General features: G+C 53.6%; 1 protein-coding gene across 1 annotated transcript; it reads left to right on the top strand.

Moving 5' to 3' along the window:
• The first annotated feature begins 133 nt into the window (after nucleotides 1-133).
• Nucleotides 134-14,844, top strand: LOC144673210 (cystatin-A5-like). The gene is made up of 3 exons (XM_078535157.1): nucleotides 134-314; nucleotides 1,375-1,476; nucleotides 13,823-14,844. The coding sequence occupies exons 1-3, from the start codon at nucleotides 243-245 to the stop codon at nucleotides 13,955-13,957; spliced, it is 309 nt and encodes a 102-aa protein (XP_078391283.1). The 5' UTR covers nucleotides 134-242; the 3' UTR covers nucleotides 13,958-14,844.
• Nucleotides 14,845-18,148: the final 3,304 nt, after the last annotated feature.

Genomic DNA, 18,148 nt, shown 5'->3' with positions numbered 1-18,148 from the left:
AGAAGGACGGAGGGAGTGAGGCAATCACAAACAGGAGCGAGCACCTTCCACCCAGCCCAGCTTTCGTATCAAACAAATATCTGGAGACAGAGGGTGGAGCCAAGACAATGAGAGATTTCCCTGACAACGAGGAACATCACTGAGGGGTGGAGTAAAAATAAAGAATAAAAAGGAGGAACACTGGGCAGAAAGACAACGAGAGTTGATTAAGAGAGAGATAGAGAGAGCCAGAGACAGAGAAAATGGCAGGAAAGATGCACGGTTCAATCTCCACTTCACCTGTAACTGATGAGGTTCAGGAAATTGTCCAGTCGGTAAGTATCCACCATTCTCAATATCCTCTTTATCTCTATGACGAAGAACATTAGTCGCCCTGACTCCTGCCGCTTTGACCATCTCAGGACATCTCAAAGCACTCGACAAACAATGAAGTATTTTACTCAGTTTTGGCTACTGCTGTAATGTAGGAAACACCAACTGGCAGACAGCAAACTCCTAGAAGCAGCAATGAGAGAATGACCAGGTAAATTGTTTCAGTGATGTTGCTTGAGGGATAAGCGTTTCTTCCCCAGGACACTGTAGAGAAACTGTGTATTGTTCTTCATTCAATAATGCTCGTGGGATCTTTCACAGCAACCTGAGAGGACAGAGGGGAATTTGGCAATGTGTCAAATCGACAGACAAGACCTCCAACAGTGCAGCACTCCCTCAGTACTGACCCTCCGGCAGTGCAAAACTCATTCAGTACTGACCCTCCGATAGTGGAGCACTCCCTCAGTCCTGACACTCCGACAGTGCAGTACTCCCTCAGTACTGACCCACCGACACTGCAGCACACCCTCAGTCCTGACACTCCAACAGTGCAGCACTCCCTCAGTACTGTCCCTCCGACAGTGCAGCACTCCCTCAGTACTGACCGTCCGACAGTGCGGTACTCACTCAGTACTGACCCACGGATAGTGCAGTGTTCCCTCAGCAGTGACCCTCCGACAGTGCCGAACTCCCTCAGTACTCACCCCCGGATAGTGCAGCGTTCCCTCAGTACTCCCCTTCCAACAGTGCAGCACTCCCTCAGCACTGACCCCCAGATAGTGCAGCACTCCCTCAGTACTGTCCCTCCGACAGTGCAGCACTCCCTCATTACTGACCCTCAGTGTGCAGCGCTCCTTCAATATAGTACTTCCAACAGTGCAGTTCTCCCACAGTACTGACCCTTCAACATTGCAGCACTCACTCAGTACTGAACTTCCGATCATGCAGCACTCCCTCAGTACTGACCCTCTGACAGTGCAGCACTCCCTCAGTGGTGATCCTGCGCGTTCAGCAGTTGTTCAGAAAATCTGAAATGTTCTATTTGTTATCATATCTATCCAGTTGAAGGATCGAATTGAAGAGGAGTTGAAAAGAAAAGTGGAATTTCTTCATGCACTCTTACATCGCGCGCAAGTTGTAGCTGGGATCAATTACTTCGTGAAGGTATGAAAACAGAAATAACTTGCAGTTATCTCCAGGGCTTAGGGTACAGGCTGGGGAAGTTACGGCAGAACATTGGGGGAAATGATGGGATTAACAAGAAGCCAGAACTGTGCGAGCTCAGAGACAAGTGAGGAATATCGGTGGTGGAGGAGGTTACAGAGATAGGGAGGGTTGTAGGGGCTGGAGGAGGTTACAGAGATAGGGAGGGTTGCAGGGGCTGGAGGAGCTTACACAGATAGGGAGCATTGTAGGGGCTGGAGGAGGTTACAGAGATAGCGAGGGTTGTAGGGGCTGGAGGAGGTTACAGAGATAGGGAGTGTGGTAGGGCCTGGAGGAGGTTACAGAGATAGGGAGGGTTATAGGGGCCTGAGGAGGTTACAGAGATAGGAAGGATTGTAGGGGCTGGAGTAGGTTACAGAGATAGGGATGGTTGCAGAGGCTGGAGGAGGTTACAGTGATTGGGAGGGGCGTAGGGACTGGAAGATGTGACAGGGATAGAGTGGGTTGCAGAGGCTGGAGGAAATTACAGAGATAGGGAGTGTAGTGGGTGCTGGAGGGGGTAACAGAGATAGGGAGCATAGTAGGGGCTGGAGGAGGTTACAGAGATAGGGAGGGATGCAGGGCTGCAGGAGGTTACATAGATAAAAAGGGAGGGTTGTATGGGCTGGAGGAGGTTACAGAGATAGGGAGGGAAGTAGGGGGCTGGAGGTGGTTACAGATAGGGAGGGTTGTAGGTGCTGGAGGAGGTTACAGAGATAGGGAGGGATGTAGGGGCTGGAGGAGGTTACAGAGATAGGGAGCGTTGTAGGCACTGGAGAGGTTACAGAGATAGGGAAGGATGGAGGGGCTGGAGGAGGTTACAGAGATAGAGAGGGTTTAAGGGGCTGGAGGAGGTTACAGAGATAGGGAGGGTGGTAGGGGCTGGAGGAGGTTACAGAGATAGGTAGGGATGTATGGGCTCGAGAGGTTACAGAGATAGGGAGGGTTGTAGGGGCTGGAGGAGGTTACAGAGATAGGGAGCGTTGTAGAAATGGTGGAGGTTACAGAGATAGGGAGGGATGTAGGGGCTGGAGGAGGTTACATAGATAAAAAGGGAGGGTTGTAGAGGCTGGAGGAGGTTACAGAGATAGGGAGGGTTGTAGGGGGCTGGAGGAGGTTACAGAGATAGGGAGTGTTGTAGGGGCTGGAGGGGGTAACAGAGATAGGGAGGGTTTTAGGGGCTGGAGAGGTTACAGAGATAAGGAAGGATGGAGGGGCTGGAGGAGGTTACAGAGATAGGGACGGTTTTAGGGGCTGCAGGAGGTTACATAGATAGGGAGGGTGGTAGGGGCTGGAGGAGGTTACAGAGATAGGAAGGAATGTATGGGCTCGAGACGTTACAGAGATAGGGAGGGTAGTAGGGGCTGGAGGAGGTTACAGAGATAGGGAGTGTGGTAGGGCCTGGAGGAGGTTACAGAGATAAGGAGGGTTGTAGGGGCTGGAGGAGGTTACAGAGATAGGGAGGGTTGCAGGGGCTGGAGGAGCTTACACAGATAGGGAGCATTGTAGGAGCTGGAGGAGGTTACAGAGATAGCGAGGGTTGTAGGGGCTGGAGGAGGTTACAGAGATAGGGAGTGTGGTAGGGCCTGGAGGAGGTTACAGAGATAGGGAGGGTTATAGGGGCTGGAGGAGGTTACAGAGATAGGAAGGATTGTAGGGGCTGGAGGAGGTTACAGAGATAGGGATGGTTGCAGAGGCTGGAGGAGGTTACAGTGATTGGGAGGGGCGTAGGGACTGGAAGATGTGACAGGGATAGAGAGGGTTGCAGAGGATGGAGGAGGTTACAGAGATAGGGAGTGTAGTGGGGGCTGGAGGGGGTAACAGAGATAGGGAGCATAGTAGGGGCTGGAGGAGGTTACAGAGATAGGGAGGATGGTAAGGGCTAAAGGAGGTTACAGAGATAGGGAGAGTTGTAGGGGCTGGAGGAGGTTACAGAGATAGGGAGCGTTGTAGGGACTGGAGAGGTTACAGAGATATGGAAGGATGGAGGGGCTGGAGGAGAATACAGAGATAGGGAGGGTTTTAGGGGCTGGAGGAGGTTACAGAGATAGGGAGGGTTGTAGGGGCTGGAGGAGGTTACAGAGATAGGAAGGGATGTAGGGGCTCGAGAGGTTACAGACATAGGGAGGGTAGTAGGGGCTGGAGGAGGTTAGAGAGATAGGGACGGTTGAAGGGGCTGGAGGAGGTTACAGAGATAGGGAGGGATGTAGAAATGGTGGAGGTTACAGAGATAGGGAGGGATGTAGGGGCTGGAGGAGGTTACATAGATAAAAAGGGAGGGTTGTAGAGGCTGGAGGAGGTTACAGAGATAGGGAGGGTTGTAGGGGGCTGGAGGAGGTTACAGAGATAGGGAGTGTTGTAGGGGCTGGAGGGGGTAACAGAGATAGGGAGGGTTTTAGGGGCTGGAGAGGTTACAGAGATAAGGAAGGATGGAGGGGCTGGAGGAGGTTGAGAGATAGGGACGGTTTTATGGGCTGCAGGAGGTTACATAGATAGGGAGGGTGGTAGGGGCTTGAGGAGGTAACAGAGATAGGAAGGAATGTATGGGCTCGAGACGTTACAGAGATAGGGAGGGTAGTAGGGGCTGGAGGAGGTTACAGAGATAGGAAGGGATGTAGGGGCTCGAGAGGTTACAGACATAGGGAGGGTAGTAGGGGCTGGAGGAGGTTAGAGAGATAGGGACGGTTGAAGGGGCTGGAGGAGGTTACAGAGATAGGGAGGGATGTAGGGGCTTGAGGAGGTTACAGAGATAGGGAGGGATGTAAGGGCTGGAGGACGTTATATAGATAAAAAGGGAGGGTTGTAGGGGCTGCAGGAGGTTACAGAGATAGGGAGGGTTTTAGGGGCTGGAGGAGGTTACAGAGATAGGGAGCGTTGTAGAACTGGAGGAGGTTACAGAGATAGGGAGGGATGTAGGGGCTGGAGGAGGTTACATAGATAAAAAGGGAGGGTTGTAGAGGCTGGAGGAGGTTAGAGAGATAGGGAGGGTTGTAGAACTGGAGGAGGTTACAGAGATAGGGAGGGATGTAGGGGCTGGAGGAGGTTACATAGATTAAAAGGGAGGGTTGTAGAGGCTGGAGGAGGTTACAGAGATAGGGAGTGTTGTAGGGGGCTGGAGGAGGTTACAGAGATAGGGAGGGTTGTAGGGGCTGGAGGAGGTTACAGAGATAGGGAGCGTTGTAGGGGCTGGAGAGGTTACAGAGATAAGGAAGGATGGAGGGGCTGGAGGAGGTTACAGAGATAGGGAGGGTTGCAGGGGCTGGGGGAGCTTACACAGATAGGGAGGATTGTATTGGCTGGATGAGGTTACAGCGATAGCGAGGGTTGTAGGAGCTGGAGGAGGTTACAGAGATAGGGAGTGTGGTAGGGCCTGGAGGTGGTTACAGAGATAGGAAGGATTGTAGGGGCTGGAGGAGTTTACAGAGATAGGGATGTTTGCAGAGGCTGGAGGAGGTTACAGTGATTGGGAGGGGCGTAGGGACTGGAATATGTGACAGGGATAGAGTGGGTTGCAGAGGCTGGAGGAAATTACAGAGATAGGGAGTGTAGTGGGTGCTGGAGGGGGTAACAGAGATAGGGAGCATAGTAGCGGCTGGAGGAGGTTACAGAGACAGGGAACATGGTAGGGGCTGGAGGAGGTTACAGAGATAGGGTGAGTTGTAGGGGCTGGAGGAGGTTACATAGATAGGGAGGGTTGTAGGGGCTGGAGGAGGTTACAGAGATAGGGTGGGAGAGGCTGGAGGAAATTTCAGAGATAGGGGGGATTGTAGGGGCTTGAGGAGGTTGCAGAGATAGGGAGGGATGTAGGGGCTGGAGGAGGTTACATAGATAAAAAGGGAGGGTTGTAGGGGCTGGAGGACGTTACAGAGATAGGGAGGGTTGTAGAACTGGAGGAGGTTACAGAGATAGGGAGGGATGTAGGGGCTGGAGGAGGTTACATAGATAAAAAGGGAGGGTTGTAGAGGCTGGAGGAGGTTACAGAGATATGGAGGGTTGTAGGGGCTGGAGGAGGTTACAGAGATAGGGAGGGTTGTAGGGGCTGGAGGAGGTTACAGAGATAGGGAGGGATGTAGCGGCTGGAGGAGGTTACAGAGATAGGGAGCATTGTAGGGGCTGGAGAGGTTACAGAGATAAGGAAGGATGGAGGGGCTGGAGGAGGTTACAGAGATAGGGAGGTTTTTAGGGGCTGCAGGAGGTTACAGAGATAGGGAGGGTGGTAGGGGCTGGAGGAGGTTACAGACATAGGAAGGGATTTATAGGCTCGAGAGGTTACAGAGATAGGGAGGGTAGTAGGGGCTGGAGGAGGTTACAGAGATAGGGACGGTGAAGGTGCTGGAGGAGGTTACACAGATAGGGAGGGTTGTAGAACTGGAGGAGTTTACAGAGATAGGGAGGGTTGTAGGGGCTGGAGGAGGTTACAGAGATAGGGAGGGATGTAGGGGCTGGAGGAGGTTACAGAGATAGGGAGGGATGTAGGGCTGGAGGAGGTTACATAGATAAAAAGGGAGTGTTGTAGGAGCTGGAGGAGGTTACAGAGATAGGGAGGGTTGTAGGAGGCTGGAGGTGGTTACAGATAGGGAGGGTTGTAGGTGCTGGAGGAGGTTACAAAGATAGGGAGGGATGTAGGGGCTGGAGGAGGTTACAGAGATAGGGAGCGTTGAAGGGACTGGAGAGGTTACAGAGATAGGGAAGGATGGAGGGCTGGAGGAGGTTACAGAGATACAGAGGGTTTAAGGGGCTGGAGGAGGTTACAGAGATAGGGAGGGTGGTAGGGGCTGGAGGAGGTTACAGAGATAGGTAGGGAGGTATGGGCTCGAGAGGTTACAGAGATAGGGAGGGTTGTAGGGGCTGGAGGAGGTTACAGAGATAGGGAGCGTTGTAGAACTGGTGAAGGTTACAGAGATAGGGAGGGATGTAGGGGCTGGAGGAGGTTACATAGATAAAAAGGGAGGGTTGTAGAGGCTGGAGGAGGTTACAGAGATAGGGAGGGTTGTAGGGGGCTGGACGAGGTTACAGAGATATGGAGGGATGTAGGGGCTGGAGGAGGTTACAGAGATAGGGAGTGTTGTAGGGGCTGGAGAGGTTACAGAGATAAGGAAGGATGGAGGGGCTGGAGGAGGTTACAGATATAGGGACGGTTTTAGGGGCTGCAGGAGGTTGCAGAGATAGGGAGGGTGGTAGGGGCTGGAGGAGGTTACAGAGATAGGAAGGAATGTATGGGCTCGAGACGTTACAGAGATAGGGAGGGTAGTAGGGGCTGGAGGAGGTTACACAGATAGGGAGGGTTGTAGAACTGGAGGAGGTTACAGAGATACGGAGGGTTGTAGGGGCTGGAGGAGGTTACAGAGATAGGGAGGGATGTAGGGGCTGGAGGAGGTTAAAGAGATAGGGAGCGTTGTAGAGGCTGGAGGAGGTTACAGAGATAGGGATGTTTGCATGGGCTGGAGGAGCTTACACAGATAGGGAGCATTGTAGGGGCTGGAGGAGGTTACCGAGATAGTGAGGGTTGTAGGGGCTGGAGGAGGTTACAGAGATAGGGAGTGTGGTAGGGCCTGGAGGAGGTTACAGAGATAGGGAGGGTTATAGGGGCTGGAGGAGGTTACAGAGATAGGAAGGATTGTAGGGGCTGGAGGAGTTTACAGAGATAGGGATGGTTGCAGAGGCTGGAGGAGGTTACAGTGATTGGGAGGGGCGTAGGGACTGGAAGATGTGACAGGGATAGAGTGGGTTGCAGCGGCTGGAGGAGGTTACAGAGATAGGGAGTGTAGTGGGGGCTGGAGGGGGTAACAGAGATAGGGAGCATAGTAGGGGCTGGAGGAGGTTACAGAGATAGGGAGCATGGTAAGGGCTAAAGGAGTTTACAGAGATAGGGAGAGTTGTAGGGGCTGAGGAGGTTACAGAGATATGGAGCGTTGTAGGGACTGGAGAGGTTACAGAGATATGGAAGGATGGAGGGGCTGGAGGAGGTTACAGAGATAGGGAGGGTTTTAGGGGCTGGAGGAGGTTACAGAGATAGGGAGGGTTGTAGGGGCTGGAGGAGGTTACAGAGATAGGAAGGAATGTAGGGGCTCGAGAGGTTACAGACATAGGGAGGGTAGTAGGGGCTGGAGGAGGTTAGAGAGATAGGGACGGTTGAAGGGGCTGGAGGAGGTTACAGAGATAGGGAGGGTTGTAGGGGCTGCAGGAGGTTACAGAGATAGGGAGGGTTGTAGGGGCTGGAGGAGGTTACAGAGATAGGGAGGGTTGTAGAACTGTAGGAGGTTACAGAGATAGGGAGGGATGTAGGGGCTGGAGGAGGTTACATAGATAAAAAGGGAGGGTTGTAGCGGGCTGGAGGAGGTTACAGAGATAGGGAGGGTTGTAGGGGGCTGGAGGAGGTTACAGAGATAGGGAGGGATGTAGGGGCTGGAGGAGGTTACAGAGATAGGGAGCGTTGTAGGGGCTGGAGAGGTTACAGAGATAAGGAAGGATGGAGGGGCTGGAGGAGGTTACAGAGATAGAGAGGGTTGCAGGGGCTGGGGGAGCTTACACAGATAGGGAGGACTGTATTGGCCGAATGAGGTTACAGCGTTAGCGAGGGTTGTAGGAGCTGGAGGAGGTTACAGAGCTAGGGTTGCAGAGGCTGGAGGAAATTTCAGAGATAGGGAGGATTGTAGGGGCTTGAGGTGGTTACAGAGATTGGGAGGGATGTAAGGGCTGGAGGAGGTTACAGAGATAGGGAGGGATGTAGGGGCTGTAGGAGGTTACATAGATAAAAAGGGAGGGTTGTAGAGGCTAGTGGAGGTTACAGAGATGGAGGGTTGTAGGGGGCTGGAGGAGGTTACAGAGATAGGGAGGGTTGTCGGGGCTGGAGGAGGTTACAGAGATAGGGAGGGATGTAGTGGCTGGAGGAGTTTACAGAGATAGGGAGCATTGTAGGGCTGGAGAGGTCACAGAGATAAGGAAGGATGGAGGTGCGGGAGGAGGTTACAGAGATAGGGAGGGTTTTACGGGCTGCAGGAGGTTACAGAGATAGGGAGGGTCATAGAGGCTGGAGGAGGTTAGAGAGATAGGGACGGTTGAAGGGGGCTGGAGGAGGTTACATAGATAAAAAGGGAGGGTTGTAGCGGGCTGGAGGAGGTTTCAGAGATAGGGAGGGTTGTAGGGGGCTGGAGGAGGTTACAGGGATAGGGAGGGTTGTAGGGGCTGGAGGAGGTTACAGAGATAGGGAGCGTTGTAGGGGCTGGAGGTGGTTACAGAGATAGGGAGGGTTGCAGGGGCTGGAGGAGCTTACACAGATAGGGAGCATTGTAGGGGCTGGAGGAGGTTACAGAGATAGCGAGGGTTGTAGGAGCTGGAGGAGGTTACAGAGATAGGGAGTGTTGTGGGGGCTGGAGGGTGTAACAGAGATAGGGAGGGTTGTAGGGGCTGGAGTAAATAACAGAGATAGGGAGTGTGGTAGGGCCTGGAGGAGGTTACAGAGATAGGGAGGGTCGTAGGGGCTGGAGGACGTTACAGAGATAGGAAGGATTGTAGGGGCTTGAGAAGTTACAGAGATAGGGAGGGTAGTAGGGGCTGGAGGAGGTTAGAGAGATAGGGACACTTGAAGGGGCTGGAGGAGGTTACAGAGATAGGGAGGGATGTAGGGGCTTGAGGAGGTACAGAGATAGGGAGGGATGTTGGGGCTGGAGGACGTTACATAGATAAAAAGGGAGGGTTGTAGGGACTGGAGGAGATTACAGAGATAGGGAGGGTTGTAGGGGCTGGAGGAGGTTACAGAGATAGGGAGCGTTGTAGAACTGGAGGAGGTTACAGAGATAGGGAGGGATGTAGGGGCTGGAGGAGGTTACATAGATAAAAAGGGAGGGTTGTAGAGGCTGGAGGAGGTTACAGAGATAGGGAGGGTTGTAGAACTGGAGGAGGTTACAGAGATAGGGAGGGATGTAGGGGCTGGAGGAGGTTACATAGATAAAAAGGGAGGGTTGTAGAGGCTGGAGGAGGTTACAGAGATAGGGAGGCTTGTAGGGGGCTGGAGGAGGTTACCGAGATAGGGAGGGTTGTAGGGGCTGGAGGAGGTTACAGAGATAGGGAGGGATGTAGGGGCTGGAGATGGTTACAGAGATAGGTAGCGTTGTAGGGGCTGGAGAGGTTACAGAGATAAGGAAGGATGGAGGGGCTGGAGGAGGTTACAGAGATTGGGAGGGTTGTAGGGGCTGGAAAAGGTTACAGAGATAGGGAGGGTTGCAGGGGCTGGGGGAGCTTACACAGATAGGGAGGATTGTATGGGCTGGATGATGTTACAGCGATAGCGCGGGTTGTAGGAGCTGGAGCAGGTTACAGAGATAGGGAGTGCTGTGGGGGCTGGAGGGTGTAACAGAGATAGGGAGAGTTGTAGGGGCTGGCGGACGTTACAGAGATAGGGAGTGTGGTAGGGGCTGGAGATGGTTACAGAGGTAGGGAGTGTGGTAGGGCCTGGAGGAGGTTACAGAGATAGGGAGTGTTGTAGGGCCTGGAGGAGGTTACAGAGATAGGGAGGGTTGTAGGGGCTGGAGGAGGTTACAGAGATAGGAAGGATTGTAGGGGCTGGAGGAGGTTACAGAGATAGGGAGGGTGTAGGGGCTGGAGGAGGTTACAGAGATAGGTAGTGTGGAAGGGCCTGGAGGAGGTTACAGAGATAGGGAGGGTTATAGGGGCCTGAGGAGGTTACAGAGATAGGAAGGATTGTAGGGGCTGGAGGAGGTTACAGAGATAGGGATGGTTGCAGAGGCTGGAGGAGGTTACAGTGATTGGGAGGGGCGTAGGGACTGGAAGATGTGACAGGGATAGAGTGGGTTGCAGAGGCTGGAGGAGGTTACAGAGATAGGGAGTGTAGTGGGGGCTGGAGGGGGTAACAGAGATAGGGAGCATAGTAGGTGCTGGAGGAGGTTACAGAGATAGGGAGCATGGTAGGGGCTGGAGGAGGTTACATAGATAGGGAGCATGGTAGGGGCTGGAGGAGGTTACAGAGATAGGGAGTGTGGTAGGGCCTGGAGGAGGTTTCAGAGATAGGGAGTGTGGTAGGGCCTGGAAGAGGTTACAGAGTTTGGGAGGGTTGTAGGGGCTGGAGGAGGTTACAGAGATTGGGAGCGTTGTAGGGGCTGGAGAGGTTACAGAGATAAGTAAGGATGGAGGGGCTGGAGGAGGTTACAGAGATATGGAGGTTTGTAGGTGCTGGAGGATGTTACAGAGATAGGGAGGATTGCAGAGGCTGGCGGAAGTTACAGAGATAGGGAGGGTTGCACAGGCTGGCGGAGGTTACAAAAATAGGGAGGGTTGCAGAGGCTGGCGGAGGTTACAGAGATAGGGAGCATTGCAGAGGCTGGAGGAGGTTACAGAGATAGGGAGGGTTGTAGAACTGGAGGAGGTTACAGAGATAGGGAGGGATGTAGGGGCTGGAGGAGGTTACATAGATAAAAAGGGAGGGTTGTAGAGGCTGGAGGAGGTTACAGAGATAGGGAGGGTTGTAGGGGGCTGGAGGAGGTTACCGAGATAGGGAGGGTTGTAGGGGCTGGAGGAGGTTACAGAGATAGGGAGGGATGTAGGGGCTGGAGGAGGTTACAGAGATTGGGAGGGTTGTAGGGGCTGGAGAAGGTTACAGAGATAGGGAGGATTGCAGGGGCTGGGGGAGCTGACACAGTTAGGAAGGATTGGATGGGCTGGATGAGGTTACAGCGATAGGGAGTGTTGTAGGGGTTGGAGGAGGTTACAGAGATAGGAAGGATTGTAGGGGCAGGAGGAGGTTACGGAGATAGGGAGGGTTGTAGGGGCTGGAGGAGGTTACAGAGATAGGTAGTGTGGTAGGGCCTGGAGGAGGTTACAGAGATAGGGAGGGTTATAGGGGCTGGAGGAGGTTACAGAGATAGGAAGGATTGTAGGGGATGGAGGAGGTTACAGAGATAGGGATGGTTGCAGAGGCTGGAGGAGGTTACAGTGATTGGGAGGGGCGTAGGGACTGGAAGATGTGACAGGGATAGAGTGGGTTGCAGAGGCTGGAGGAGGTTACAGAGATAGGGAGTGTAGTGGGGGCTGGAGGGGGTAACAGAGATAGGGAGCATAGTAGGGGCTGGAGGAGGTCACAGAGATAGGGAGCATGGTAGGGGCTGGAGGAGGTTACAGAGATAGGGAGGGTTGTAGGGGCTGGAGGAGGTTACAGAGGGAGGGTTGCAGAGGCTGGAGGAAATTTCAGAGATAGGGAGGATTGTAGGGGCTTGAGGTTACAGAAATAGGGAAGGATGTAGGGGCTGGAGGAGATTACATAGATAAAAAGGGAGGGTTGTAGGGGCTGGAGGAGGTTACAGAGATAGGGAGGGTTGTAGAACTGGAGAAGGTTACAGAGATAGGGAGGGATGTAGGGGCTGGAGGAGGTTACATAGATAAAAAGGGAGGGTTGTAGAGGCTGGAGGAGGTTACAGAGATAGGGAGGGTTGTAGGGGGCTGTAGGAGGTTACAGAGATAGGGAGGGTTGTAGGGCCTGGAGGTGGTTACAGAGATAGGGAGGGATGTAGTGACTGGAGGAGGTTACAGAGATTGGGAGCATTGTAGGGGCTGGAGAGGTTACAGAGATAAGGAAGGATGGAGGGGCTGGAGGAGGTTACAGTGATAGGGAGGGTTTTAGGGACTGCAGGAGGTTACAGAGATAGGGAGGGTGGTAAGGGCTGGAGGAGGTTACAGAGATAGGAAGGGATGAATGGGCTGGAGAGGTTACAGAGATAGGGAGGGTAGTAGGGGCTGGAGGAGGTTAGAGAGATAGGGACGGTTGAAGGGGCTGGAGTAGGTTGCACAGATAGGGAGGGTTGTAGAACTGGAGGAGGTTACAGAGATAGGGAGGGATGTAGGGGCTGGAGGAGGTTACATAGATAAAAAGGGAGGGTTGTAGCGGGCTGGAGGAGGTTACAGAGATAGGGAGGGATGTAGGGGCTGGAGGAGGTTACAGAGATAGGGAGCGTTGTAGGGGCTGGAGGAGGTTACAGAGATAGGGAGGGTTGCAGGGGCTGGAGGAGGTTACACAGATAGGGAGCATTGTAGTGGCTGGAGGAGGTTACAGAGATAGCGAGGGTTGTAGGAGCTGGAGGAGGTTACAGAGATAGGGAGTGTTGTGGGGGCTGGAGGGTGTAACAGAGATAGGGAGGGTTGTAGGGGCTGGAGGAAGTTACAGAGATAGGGAGTGTGGTAGGGCCTGGAGGAGGTTACAGAGATAGGGAGTGTGGTAGGGCCTGGAGGAGTTTACAGAGTTAGGGAGGGTCGTAGGGGCTGGAGGAGGTTACAGAGATAGGAAGGATTGTAGGGGCTGGAGGAAGTTACAGAGATAGGGAGGGTTGTAGGGGCTGGAATAGGTTACAGAGATAGGGAGTGTGGTAGGGCCTGGAGGAGGTTACAGAGATAGGGAGGGTTATAGGGGCTGGAGGAGGTTACAGAGATAGGAAGGATTGTAGAGTCTGGAGGAGTTTACAGAGATAGGGATGGTTGCAGAGGCTGGAGGAGGTTACAGTGATTGGGAGGGGCGTAGGGACTGGAAGATGTGACAGGGATAGAGTGGGTTGCAGAGGCTGGAGGAGGTTACAGAGATAGGGAGTGTAGTGGGGGCTGGAGGGGGTAACAGAGATAGGGAGCATAGTAGGGGCTGGAGGAGGTTACAGAGATAGGGAGCATGGTAGGGGCTGGAGGAGGTTACAGAGATAGGGAGAGTTGTAGGGGCTGGAGGAGGTTACATAGATAGGGAGGGTTGTAGGGGCTGGAGGAGGTTACAGAGATAGGGAGGGTTTCAGAGGCTGGAGGAAATTTCAGAGATAGGGAGGATTGTAGGGGCTTGAGGAGGTTACAGAGATTGGGAGCATAGTAGGGGCTGGAGGAGGTTACAGAGATAGGGAGGATTGTAGGGGCTGGAGGAGGTTACAGAGATAGGGAGGCTTGTAGGGGCTGGAGGATGTTACAGAGATAGGGAGGATTGCAGAGGCTGGCGGAAGTTACAGAGATAGGGAGGGTTGCAGAGGCTAGCGGAGGTTACAGAGATAGGGAAGATTGCAGAGGCTGGCGGAGTTTACAGAGATAGGGAGCATTGCAGAGGCTGTAGGAAGCTATGGAGATGGGGAGGATTGTGGGCGCTGGATGAGGTTACAGACAGAGTGAACGTTGTTACTGTACTGACGCAGCACTGCACTGTCACAGGGTCAGGAATGCGGAGGGAGTGTCATACTGTCGAAGGCGTAGCGCTGAGGGTGTGCTGCATTGCTGGAGGGAACGTTGTGAGAAATCTCCTTTACAAACTGATTGGTCTCCTTTTTGTTTTTAGGTTGTTTATGTGGCTGGGAATGCTGCTGAATGCATCCACATTCTTGTATTCAAGCCAATGTTCGGTGAGAAACCTTCACTGGTGAAAATCGAGACTAACAAGGAGCTATCCGACGAGATTACTTTTATCGTTTAAAAGCCAGGCCCAGGCCACCGCCTGCTTCTCTCTCTCTGCTCATCTTAGAAAGCCCTTTCAAAATAAACATTACATTTCCCCTCCCTTTCCCGCAGCACCTTTCACAAACTTCAGCCCTTAATACCCAACTCCCTCACCTGCTTCGTCTCTGTTACACAGGAATAAGAGGAGGCCATTCAGCACCCCCCGAGCCTGCATGCAGGACAAAGCTGTCCATCCATCACCTTAAACATTCACTCCCCCAACTATCGACGTGCGTTGGCAGGAGTGTGTACCATCTACAAGATGCACTGCAGCAACTCAGCAAGGCTCCTTCAACAGCACCTTCCAAACCCTCGACCACTACCACCTAGAAGGACAAAGGCGGTGGATAGATGGAAACACCACCACCTACAAGTTCCTCCCCAAGTCACTCACCAACCTGACTTGGAAATATATCACCGTTCCTTCACTGTCGCTGGGTCAAAATCCTGGAACTCCCTCCCTAACAGCACTGTGGGTGTACCTACACCACATGGACTGCAGCGGCTCAAGAAGGCAGCTCACCACCACCTTCTCATGGGGCAATTAGGGATGGGCAATAAATGTTGGCCTCGTCAGCGATGCCAATGCAACCCCGAGAATGAATGATACAAAGCCAGAAACCCTGTTCCTCTTCCAAATAAATCACCTCTAGCAAGCAAAAGCCTAATGATATGCTCATGGAATCTTGCTGTGCACAAAGGTGTTTTAGTCCCCAAAGGAACACAAATTACTGAAGGGCATTTGAAGATCTAAACAGGACAAGTGGTACAGCGAACTCCCCTGAAAAACCCCATACCAGTGATTGAGGTATTCAACTGCAATTGCATCGTACAGCATTCAATAAAAGAATCCTGAAGCTTTTACTTGTTGATTCTTTTTGATTTTGGGGCTGGGGCTTAATGGAGGGTCTAAAGGATCCGGTGGGGGGGATTTGCATTAACCTGCGTTCCTCCCACTGCCTGGGTGCTGGCGGGGGTTGGGGTGGGCGTGAAGGTTCCACGGCTGGTCCACCAGTTCTGGAGGTGTCCAGACTTTGAACTAATTGGCCTCTGTCTCCCTCAGGGATGAGTGAGGGTTTCAGCAGTAGATCAGCTGAGATGGGGACAAAGTCAGCGTTGGCCTGGAGGTGGAAATAGGCGGTGATAGTGAGGGCAGGAATATGAGGTCGGAAGCTCATCTCGTGACACCAACGTTGTGGACAGACCGGCTTAATCTCAGACTCAGGTCGAAGCCGCCACTGGAGTGTGACACACGTGTCGGAACAGCGATCGTGCGCACAGCGGGTCACACGTGAACGAAGAGGGATGCGTGCGCAGAGTTGGTCACATGTTTCGGAACGGCGTTGCGTACGCAAAGCGGGTCACACGTGACCGAAAGGCGATGCGTGCGCAGAGCGGGTCACATGACAACGGCGAAGCGTTCGTAGTGGTCGCACGTGACAGCACAGCGATGCGTGCGCAGTGCGGGTCACACGTGACGGAAAGGCGCTACGTGCGCAGACCGAGTCAGGTGACGGAACGCCGATACGTGTGGAGCGGCTCACGTGACGGAACGGCGGTGCGTGCGCAGAGCTGGTCACACGTGATAGAACGGCGGTTTCTGCGCAGAGCTGGTCACACGTGACGAAATGGCAGTGCGTGCCCACAGCGGGTCACACGTGGTGAAAGGAACCCAAGTGCGCATAGCATGTCGCCTGTGGGAGCCAAGACGGAGAGCCGCATGCGAAGTGCCCGCCCTTATTGCCCTGTGGCAGGAGAGGCTCCGGGTCACGGGCTGTTTCCCCTCCAGCTGCCCGCCAGCACATTGGGGCTCAGGGGTGCCTTGGCGCAAAGTGCGTTTCTCTGCCTTCTCACGTGACCATACCTGTAGGGGAACGTGGTGACATCGTCCCGCTTGTGCGCGCACAGCAGTAGCTCATTGTTGGAGGCAGTCTGTGTAGACGTCATCACGCTCGATGGGCAGAATGCTGCCAAATTGCGCTTCCGCATAAATTCAAAACAATTCGGCCGTTATTTCCGTTAATTGGAGAGACGTCCTTGCGCGTGCGCAGCGCGACGAGGAAAGAGCGCCAAATCAGAGCAGAAGGAGTTTTATTCCAGTTTTTGGGCACCTGAGACATTTATCCTTTATTTCTCACATCGGGACAATTTTAAAGGCAACTAAGATGAGTGTTGCTTGCTGGCTGAACATTTCATTTTCTTTTCATCAACAGAGCCAATGGCCGCCGAAGCCACATTCCGCCCTTTTTCCCCTGGGTCCAAATCTATTTCCATCCACTGGATTTTTAACCTGTCCTTCCCTGTGGTATAAAGGGTCAACAGAATGGATATGTCGATCTTTGGGTCACATGACGGTGTGACATTGATACCAGGCAGTCGTGTACCAGGTCTCCGTAGGGACGGGGAATTGGGCAGCCCTGGGGTGGGGGTTGGGGGGGGGGGATGTGCCTGCCCGGGTCACTCGCGACGTAAACGCTGTAAATAGGGTCAGTAAACTGGCTTTCAAGTCGATAGCCGGATACGCCCCTGGCTCCTTCCTCACGACAATCCTGGCCTCGCACGTCCTACAACATTCCCCGGGTCACCAGAACCTTCAGGGCACAGAAGGAGGCCGTTCGGCCCATCGTGCCTGCGCTCGCTCTCCAAAGGAGCATCATGACCTGGTGCCATTGCCCTGCCTTTTCCCCGTTCCCCCTGCACCGCCTGCGTTGTTCGGGTTGGGGGGGTTATTGTTACGGTCGACCCTCTTGTGCCTTCCACAACTGGAGGCCGCCCTCAGTATTGGAAGGTAACCTGTGTTAGTGTTTGTCGTGAGGAAGCTCGGCGTTACCCATCCCCGCCCCCCAACCCCTGCCAGGCTACTCCCTGGATTACCGGCCGGGAACTGCTTTCCTGCGCCGGGCTCCATTTTAATTCCGCCCCCAACCCCCCCTCATGAACAAACCACCTGCGTTATCCGATGGCAGCCTTCCCGATGGCCGCATCCTTCAGTGGACCCACCTGAGCCGGTTCCCCGCCCACTCTCGCAAGCCTGGACTCGGAGAGAGAGAGGGAACTGCAACCCTTTCAGTTGGGAATCGGGGGGAGGGGTGCGTTTTGGCGGGTAACGTTGCCTGTTTGCGCATCCTGTAAGTGCCTTTACTTTGCCTCGCTGTGTTAAGGCTGCTGTTTGAATGCGGGTTAATTTTGTGGTCACAGGCCACGCGGATCCTCTCCCAGTTCATCAGCTCCCGACCCCCGCACCCCCTCCGCTCGAGAGGGAGGACAAGAGACGGTGAATCCAGATCCCCAGCCACTTTAAATAGACCTCGGTGAAGCTGCACAGCGTCCAGTGCGGGCAGCCACACGCCCGTCCCGCTGGAATGAGACCGAATCAGAGGCGGGTGGGCCTTGAGTTAAGGTCAGGTTTGCAGCACCGATGCAGTTTTGCATTGAGATGCCGAACCCACCCCTGCTTCCAGCGGCTCCCCCTGGTAACAATCTGTGTTGCCGTCAGGGTGCTGCAGTGGCTGGTGGGCCATGCTGACTGGCCATGGCTGGCAGTAGTATGGGCACCTCTTTACCTCTCAGCAGCTGGGCAGGGCACCGGAAGTACTGGCGCAACTGAACCCCCAAGGCCTTCGTATGTTGTGTCGAACATACCCTAGATCTTTGCTTTAAGTCGCCCCACTTGGCGTTATTTATGAATCTCAGCCTCTCCTTTCACTGCCTTGAATCCTCTGTGTCCTCGTCCATTGCTTCAGTGTATCAGCAATGTGGGCTCTTGTCTCATCTTCATGCTGCTCCACAGACTTTTCCATGTCTCCCTCCCAACCTCACTCACTGGCTCAGCCTCCAGTTGCGTCTTCCAACCCGATCCGAAACCTTAGCTCACAGTCATGGCTCTCAGCCTTTTCCCGTTTTGCACCAGCTTCTTTCAGCTCTCACCGTTTGTCAGCCAAACAGCTGCACCCTCCCTGTCCCCAAACATTCCCAGACACCAATCTGAAGACTATATCCTGTTTAACACACATTTTCTCCCTTTCCCACCAGCATGGTACCTTCATTCAGTCATTAATAATTGTGTTTCAAACATATCTCTGTGGGAAAGCGCTGCCGAGATCAATGAATCGGTTTGCACCATTCGATGCAGCGACAAAGCTGGAAATTTCACCACAGATCGTTTCAA

Source organism: Cetorhinus maximus, unplaced genomic scaffold, assembly GCF_964194155.1.
Source record: "Cetorhinus maximus unplaced genomic scaffold, sCetMax3.hap1.1 HAP1_SCAFFOLD_314, whole genome shotgun sequence".
Lineage (NCBI taxonomy): Eukaryota > Metazoa > Chordata > Chondrichthyes > Lamniformes > Cetorhinidae > Cetorhinus > Cetorhinus maximus.
Note: the sequence above shows the minus strand (reverse complement) of the source record. Positions and strands in the feature narration are given on the sequence as shown.

Bases quoted from the DNA above. Each gene is read 5' to 3' on its own strand.
- LOC144673210 (XM_078535157.1), top strand. From the start codon at position 243: ATGGCAGGAAAGATGCACGGTTCAATCTCCACTTCACCTGTAACTGAT. The intron at 315-1,374 runs GTAAGTATCCAC...ATATCTATCCAG, and splicing joins TTCAGGAAATTGTCCAGTCG to TTGAAGGATCGAATTGAAGA. The intron at 1,477-13,822 runs GTATGAAAACAG...TTTTGTTTTTAG, and splicing joins GGATCAATTACTTCGTGAAG to GTTGTTTATGTGGCTGGGAA.